The sequence below is a fragment of the Herpailurus yagouaroundi genome, unplaced genomic scaffold (assembly GCF_014898765.1).
Source record: "Herpailurus yagouaroundi ecotype Mexico unplaced genomic scaffold, PumYag 184, whole genome shotgun sequence".
Lineage (NCBI taxonomy): Eukaryota > Metazoa > Chordata > Mammalia > Carnivora > Felidae > Herpailurus > Herpailurus yagouaroundi.
In genome coordinates, this window is record NW_024412415.1 from 16,507,603 (window position 1) to 16,515,995 (window position 8,393).

Below are 8,393 nucleotides of genomic sequence, written 5' to 3' on the forward strand. Positions count from 1 at the left end.
TAATTGCTTGTATTTCTGAGGGATTGGTTGTAATAATTCCATTTTCATTCGTGATGTTATCTATTTGGGTCATCTCTCTTTTCCTTTTGAGAAGCCTGGCTAGAGGTTTATCAATTTTGTTTATTTTTTCAAAAAACCAACTCTTGGTTTCATTGATCTGCTCTACAGTTTTTTAAGATTCTTTATTGTTTATTTCTGCTCTGATCTTTATTATTTCTCTTCCTCTGCTGGGTTTACCCACTGGTCAATTTTGAAAAATTTAAACATCAAGAAGAATGATGATAGTAATGATATTAAGCACATGGAGTTTAAAAATATCCAGGAGTCCAGAGTTATGCTAATTACAGAGGGAAACTATACCTTTAAATGGTGGGATATTATAGTCACTACTGTATCTAAAGATCAAACATAACGTCACCAACAGTGGGCCAAACTTTGATGATGTGCCTCCTGATGTAATGTGGTAACAAGTATAGAAAGTCACCTGGGCTGAATTCTTGCTTAAAAAAAAAAAAAAAAAAAAGTTTAGCTTGAGTCTCACTTGGATCAGCTGGAGGGAGAAGGCACTAAGATTCTTCTTTCGCACCTCTCAGAAAGGAATGCAGCCTTACAGACAGTTTGATTTTAGCCTTCTAAGACCCACGTTAGCCTTCTAACTACAAAACTATAAGGCGACCACTACAAACATTAAAATGCCAAGACTGCTAGGAAAATAGAATAGGAGGATCTGAAGCTCACTTCGTTCCCTGGTCCCATTGGAGCAACTAAGTCAGAAAATGACCCGAAGCCTGGCATTATAGACTTTCCACAGTTAATCATAGAGAGGAGGCCACATGGAAAAGGGTAAGAGGGGCAGAGTCCCAGTGGGGAACCAAACTTTCCAGGAAACTAACCACACAGGGGAGAGACACCACATGCATGTAGGCAGAGGAGCAGACCCCACAGCAGGCACCCTGGACACAGGGACCTGCACTGTAAAGAGTCACCATAATATCTGGCTTTGAAAACAAAACAAAAAGCCAATCTACTGAATGGGAGAAGATATTTGTATAGGTAATATGTCCAATAAGGGCTTAGTATCCAAAATATATAAAGAATGGATAACTCAACACCAAAAAACAAATAAGAAAAAACTGAGCCTGGCTGGCTCAGTCAGTGGAACATGCGACTCTTGATCTCAGAGTCGTGAGCTCAAGCCCCACACTGGGGGTAGAATTTACTTAAAGACAAAACAAACAAAAACCAATAATCCAATTAAAAATGGGCAGAGGACCTACATCTCTCCAAAGAAGATATATATCAAAACCACAAGGAGATAGCACCTCACACCTGTCAGAATAACTAAAATCAAAAAGATAAGAAACCAGTGTTGGCAAGGATGTGGACAAGAAGGAACCCTCGTACAGTGTTGGTCAGAAGGCAAACTGGCATAAACACTGTGGAAAAAAATTAAAGATAGAATTTTTAATTCTCAAAATTAAATTTTAATTTAAAATTTTAAATTAAAAAAAATTTAAGAAACCTTAAAATTCAAAAATTCAAAAAATTAAAAATAGAATTACCATATGGTCCAATAATTTCACTATTGGGTATTTACCCAAAGAATACAAAAACATTAATTTGAAAAAGATACACACACCCCTATATTTATTGCAGCATTATTTATAATAGCTAAGATATGGAAGCAATCCAAGTGTCCATCAATAGATGAATGGATCAAGAAGTTGTATATATCTACAAGGATTATTACTCAACCATAAAAAGGAACAAAATCTTGCCATCTGCAACAACACGGATGGATCTAGAGGGGATGATGCTAAATGAAGTAAGTCAGAGAAAAACAAATACCCTATGATTTCCCTCCGTGTAGAATTTAAGGAACAAAACCAACAAAGAAAAAGAGACAAAAAAAACCCACATCAGACTCAAATACAGAGAACCAGCTGTTACCAGAGAGGAAGTTGATGGAGGGATGGGTGCAATGGGTCAAGGGGATCAGAAATACTTATCGTGATGAGCACTGACCAACATATAGAATTGCTGAATCCTTATATGGTACACCTGAAACTAATCTAACACTGCAGGTTAGAGTTCAATAAAAAAGGTTAAAATGGCAGATTTTATGTTACATATATTTTATCACAAATTTTTAAAAGTTTGTAATGTAATATACTGGATAGCACTGAATCACACACTTTAAATGGTTATATTGCATGGTTGTCAATTCTGTCTCCATAAAGCCTTTAAAAAAAATCTGTTCACAAAATGTCAAAATCCATACCTTTTTAAGTGAAAGATAATTACTTTTGGTGCTTTGGAAATACTGGCCCTCACTGCTGTTTCTTGCTTGGTTTCACAGAACGAACAGTGGATTTGGTTATGCCAGGTCAGTGTATCTTGTTGAAAAAAACACTGGAGACAGTCCTGTTGAGGAAAAAAAGCACTGGGTAACCAAACTGGATGGACCGCAGCCAGGCTCTCTGTTTTCAGAAGGACTTTGCAAGAGTTGTAGAAATGTAATCCTCAGCACTTTCCTCAAAGTCAACATATCCAGGAGGTACCAGTGTCTCAAGCTGCTGCCTGGATAGGTGCAAAATCTACCCGACAAAGGAGATGCTTCTTTCTTGCTTAGTTACTGAAATGGATCCAAGTGCCCATCTCACTTCCAATCTCTGGATCTGCATTTTAACCTTTCTGGTTTATAACAGAATAATACTGACTGTGCAAATTCCACTAAGCAAGTCAGGCAGCTGTTTTATGTGATTCATCTCATCACAAAAGTGATCTGGAGACTGAAAAATTACACTGCCCACTGTTTTGGATAATAAAGACCACAGAACACCCCGAATTAGATCCCATGCCCACCAGGGCCACCCTCAATGGAACCGGCACCCCTGGTCTGCAAACCATTAACCTAAAGAGAAAGATGAGCAGATTCTCTTTTCAGCAGACTTGCCAGCACCTCATTTAGAGTCTTCAAGATCTGTTTCCAGTAATCTTTAGCAGTTTGATCTGAGAACAAAGCCCAGTTCTAAATAAGTGGTAGGATTCTGTTCTCCAATTTGGTATGTGAAAACTTTTAGCAATAAATGTGCTTTCATAATTTAGGTAGAAAAAAAAATAAATGTGTATTTTTCTGCAAGGGAATGTATTCGTCCCTGCCTTCTAGCTGTCCCCTGCTTTCTATCACTATCCTTCCCCCTACCGTTTACAGATTAATTTTTGGTATTATGGTGAAGAAAATTCAAAAGGTAAACTAAGGCACTATATTCCATTCTATCTTTCCAACATATGCCACACAGCTTCCGTCCAAACACAAGAATTCAAAACCAAGTCAGAATCTTCTATATATAGTTACCAACCTGGATCTACAGACCTCGAGGGTGAGGAAGGGTCACAAAATTTTTGCAAGAATGTATGAATTCCCTATATGCACCAAGCCATCTCAGCAGAATGAATAAACCCTACCTGTCATTCCAATTTCACAACGAGGCTGTTTTATTGAGTACATTGGGAAATACAACTGAATTCATGCTAACTTTTGGCTGTATGTCACTTTCCTATCAAATGTTGTCATCATGGGCTTCCAATTTGTTTTAACTTACAAAGCAGCCCCCATCATAATAGAAAATGTAGGCAACAGCCCTGAGAAGTGGGATCCAGGAGGAACCACACCTACCTGAAGAGAGCACTCGTAATCGGATGGAATGGGGAGGCAAAGAATGGTGAAGACTTCATTCTTGTAGGTGCAGTTCTCACACTTCAAACACATGATGCTATAGTTGAGCTGCCCTTCAAACAGCTGGGTGATGATGGAGACCTCATTGGCAATTGTCTTCCTGCAGCACCTTGGAATAGATCCTTTTTCATATGATTTTTGATGGCACTGAGTCAAGGAACAAATTAGCCCTGAATCAACTACTGGTTATTTGAAAAAAAAAAAAAAAAGTTTTTAATACAATGACTTGATTTTTTTCTATCACAATGATACATTGCTACCAAAAACCACTTAGTTTTGGATTCCGACAATAGAGTAAGCTCTTCTTAAGAGTATCTATTAGGTGTGATATCTGATAATTCAGTTATTTTCCTCATAAATGACACCTAGCAATGATGACTCCCTACCCCTGGTAAGACACATGGCCGTGCCCCAGAAGCTGACAGCCTACAAAAGTATGAGACAGGGTCTGGGGGACAGTACTTCTTGGGAAGAGGGTAAGGAAGCTTGCGAACTAGCTTTCAGTCATGCAAACTGATATAAAGGTAAAATAAAGAAATTGACCTCTTCTCCAGCCCCTTCAGATTATGGCAGCCTGATTTAACTAACCTTACAGCCCAATTTGAATCTAGCTCATACTGAGAAGTAGCATTTCTGGGAGCACAGCCTGACTTGTTAGCAGTTTTAGGGCCTCAGTAGAATATACCTTTGGAAGATGCATTGACTCCACGGCCAGCTTTACTTCGGAGCTGCGCGCGCTGCTCTCCGTTGCCTTGCTGCTTTTATTACGCCCTGCTGCCAAGGTCTTCTACCTGATGGTAATTTAATGTCCCTAATTCCAACTTTGGGCTCGGGAACGAGAATGCTATTTATTTCAGATTGGCTGCAGATGAGGACCTAAGTGATTTCACTGACCACCACCCTCCCCTCTGTCAAAAAAAAAAAAAAAAAGTGCCGCCAGGTATATCTTATTAGAAAAAATGAAAAAAGGAACTGAGGATTGCAGATGAGAGTGATTAATGGCTATAGTTTGTGATCTCTGATATTAAGTATTTCTTTAATGTTAAGGATATTAACTTTGAAGTAAGCTAACGCCGGCACAAGGACACTGCATAAAACCAAGGACCTATCTTTGTGGAGTATGCGTCTCAGATCAAGGCTGAAGGCAGTGGGTCTCACAGATAAGGGCAAAACCCTTCGTTACTGGCGATCTCATGTTTTATTAAATGTATGTCCTGATCCAGTAAATAACTCTGGTTTGGAATGCTTGGCATGAAGATGAAACAGCAGTATTTAGATCTTTTAATTCCGAGCTTAACATTTTCTTGGGTTTGTAGTTACCAAGAACACGTACTTTAAGTTGTAAAGCTCTATATGTTATACCTCATGAGGACTATAGTTGTATAAAAATGCAATTTTCACTTTAGAAAACTAGTCCGTGCAGATGTTATTTGCAAAGGGAACCGATTAGCGTTTCCCGCACCTGCTGATCACTGGAAACACCAAGTGAGCTTTACTAAAGGACAGCCCGAGAAGTTTTAATTCAATAACGCTGGAGTGAGGGTCTTAGAATCTGTGGTGTAAAACTCTTCCCAGGTGATTCTGATGATTCACTAAGTTTGGTAAATACAGACCAATTCAAACACTAACTTGAACGTCCCCCTACACATCCCCCAGCACCTGTGCTCAACACAGAGTGGGCAATATTGACAGAAGAAATGAAAGAATGAAAAATGAAAGTAGCCCATAGAGCTGAGGTCTACCTTATTTCAAGTCCATTGATGTCACTTACCTTTTTCAGAGACTCATGAAGCTCATTCAGTACATAAATCAAGAATTCCTGGGCATCTTGTTGCGTTTTTTTCATGAATGCTGGGTAGAGGTTGCCAAAAGCTGACCGAAATATTTCTGGCGAGACGCATTCTGAGTCTCCAAGCCACATATCTGTCATCACGTAGGCAAACGCAGTGGCAACCTCACTGCAATCCCTTGGAAGAAGGAAGGAGAATATTTCTGGCTGATTTAATGAAAGGAAAGCACCTAAAAACTCAAGCATACGTGGCATCAGACTGAAAACAAAGCTCTGTTCTTGGTTGAACTTCCGGTCTCTGGGGCTCTGTGGCCTCTACTGACTTGTTTAGCCCTCATTAGGGACTTCAGAGGGCTCCCTCCCTCACCTCCCCTTGGGGAAGCAGGGGGCGGGGGCTGGGCGGCAGAGAACGCAAATGGCTTACTTTTGAAGAGCAGTAATGTACTTTCCTGAGAGAAAGTATTCCACCAGCGGTGAAATGCTGCAGAGACACTGGAGAATGGCGTTCATGTAACACGTGTTGCCCAAGTTCCGCAGGCCTGTCACTCCCTGGGAATGGGGCTGGTTCTCCTCCACCTCCTTGACTGGAGAGCTGTCATAGTGATCTGTGCACTCTGCGCTGTGTTGGGGCCATGCAGAGAGAAATGAGAGCATTTTGAGGGTATAAAATATGTGAAAGTGACAACAAATCACTCTCAAGCTCATGATACAAAGAAGAGTCCTCAATGAGACTTCTGTCAAATACATTCCCTACCCAGAAAAGAAGTACTCAAACTCAAGGTCTAAAATTGCATTACTTATTCTGGAACTCTGAACAGTGCCTGCAGCCAAATAAAGGGAGGTAGAAGATTCTTCCTGAAACCAGATCAAGAGGACAGAAATAACGGCCTTTCAGAGACCTAGAATTGCTTGGCTAAAACTGCACTTTCACTCTGAATACCAAAGTATTTCTTTTTTTTTTTTTTTTTTTTTTTCCTCTCTGGGCCAAATAATTTAATGATTTGTAGTAACAATAATGGCAATAGATAGTAGTTAATAAAAACAATAGCTATCATGTATTGAGCCGCGCCAGTTGTTAATATGCATTTTCCCATTTAATCCTTTCTATGGGGTAGGTATACTTATTTAAAAAAAATTTTTTTTTAAAAAAAATTTTTTTTTTCAACGTTTATTTATTTTTGGGACAGAGAGAGTGAGAGCATGAACGGGGGAGGGGCAGAGAGAGAGGGAGACAACAGAATCGGAAACAGGCTCCAGGCTCTGAGCCGTCAGCCCAGAGCCTGACGCGGGGCTCGAACTCACGGACCGCGAGATCGTGACCTGGCTGAAGTCGGACACTTAACCGACTGCGCCACCCAGGCGCCCCCAAAAAAATTTTTTTTAATGTTTATTTATTTTTGAGAGAGAGACAGGGCACGAGCAGGGGAGGGGCAGAGCAAGAGGGAGACACAGAATCTGAAGCAGGCTCCAGGCTCTGAGCTGTCAGCACAGAGCCCGATGCGGGGCTCAAACTCACCAGCCAGGAGATCATGACCTGAGCCGAGGTCAGATGCTCAACCGAGCCACCCAGGCACCCCCAGGTGTGCCCTGTTTTTAAATCCTGTTTTACAGAGGAAATATCACATTTAAGTGGTTTAGTCATTTGCCTATGATATAAGTATGTGCAGTGGTATGTGGAGAGAAGGAATACCTATCTACATACCTACCTACCTGAGTTATTTGGATTTATATATCATATATTAAGAGAGTGTATGTGTACACATACATATATATGGCATATGTACATATTGAGAGCATATACACATACTAAAGATATCAACATTAAGAGCACATATATGTGTGTATAATATGTATGTGTGTGTATATTCATATACACACACATATACACAGAGAGAGAAAGAGCATAGGCTTTGTAAAGAACAGATCTTAGTTTAAGTCCTGACTCTGCCAGTTTCTAGTTACACAATGTGGGACACTTATATCTGTGTCTCATCTATAAAATAGGATCAATGCTACCATGTAGGGTTGTTGGGAGGATTAGATTAAATGATGTGAGGCACATGGCACAGATTGCATAGTTAATAAATGGCAACCTAAAAATATTTTTGAACAAGTGACTGATGTAGGCTGTTCCTAACAGTAAGTGTATAGAATTCGAGAATTCATGTGCACAGACAGCCCAGCACAGAGGAGAGAACAGGTTCCCAGGGAGTCCTCCTCTCTCCACACAAGCTTCCTTTTGTAATTTGATTATTGCTCACGGCAGCCCAGCATCTTTGTCCTTTATGATTTTTCTTCCCGTGTACAGTATCTAAAATTGGGTCTCCATGAGACAGTTACCTCACCTCAGTACCTCCATTTACAATTCTGCCAGTTAGAAAAGTGTTCACTATTACATGATGTTCATTTCATGTTTATTGACTGGGGTCATCGGAGGCCCTGGACGGTCCCTCTTTAGGAATATCTATTGCCTAGATATTAAACAACATCTTCCCTTCCTTTTGTGGGCCCTCCACTGGGTCAAGCCTGGGGGAACCCTTCCAAAGGTGGCATGTATCCCCGACTCCTTTGACATGCCCCGCCCCCCAAATGAACTTATCGAGAAAGCTATCGTAGATAGTGGCTCACAGGACATAGTAGATACTGAAGTCATCTGCAGGGCAGGGCCGCTCTGAAGCCATTTTAGTGCATCTACGTTGGACTTTCACTTCTATTCAGGGACTACATCTAATCCTTTTAACTTCATTTCTCTGAGCCTGTTACTTTAGCTCTTTTTGTTTGTAATAAACAATTTGTATGTTTCCCTCCCTTTTCAGTAGATGCAAACTGATTTTTATCTGTACTTCAGGTACATTCCAACTTAGA

The 8,393-nt window shown here is 40.4% G+C and overlaps 1 protein-coding gene across 2 annotated transcripts in view; it reads right to left on the reverse strand.

Moving 5' to 3' along the window:
* Positions 1 to 8,393, reverse strand: part of USP50 (ubiquitin specific peptidase 50) — a 40,394-nt gene extending 32,001 nt beyond the window's left edge. The window contains exons 1-5 of one of the 2 annotated variants that reach the window (XM_040492675.1): positions 8,157 to 8,393; positions 5,953 to 6,142; positions 5,511 to 5,706; positions 3,680 to 3,886; positions 2,282 to 2,424 (exon numbers count right to left, since the gene is read on the reverse strand). In XM_040492675.1, coding sequence (XP_040348609.1) covers positions 2,282 to 2,424; positions 3,680 to 3,886; positions 5,511 to 5,706; positions 5,953 to 6,038 — 632 coding nt within the window. In that variant the 5' untranslated portion in view covers positions 6,039 to 6,142; positions 8,157 to 8,393. Of the gene's footprint in view, positions 1 to 2,281; positions 2,425 to 3,679; positions 3,887 to 5,510; positions 5,707 to 5,952; positions 6,148 to 8,156 lie in introns of both variants that reach the window. The other variant, XM_040492674.1, reaches the window with a different exon arrangement.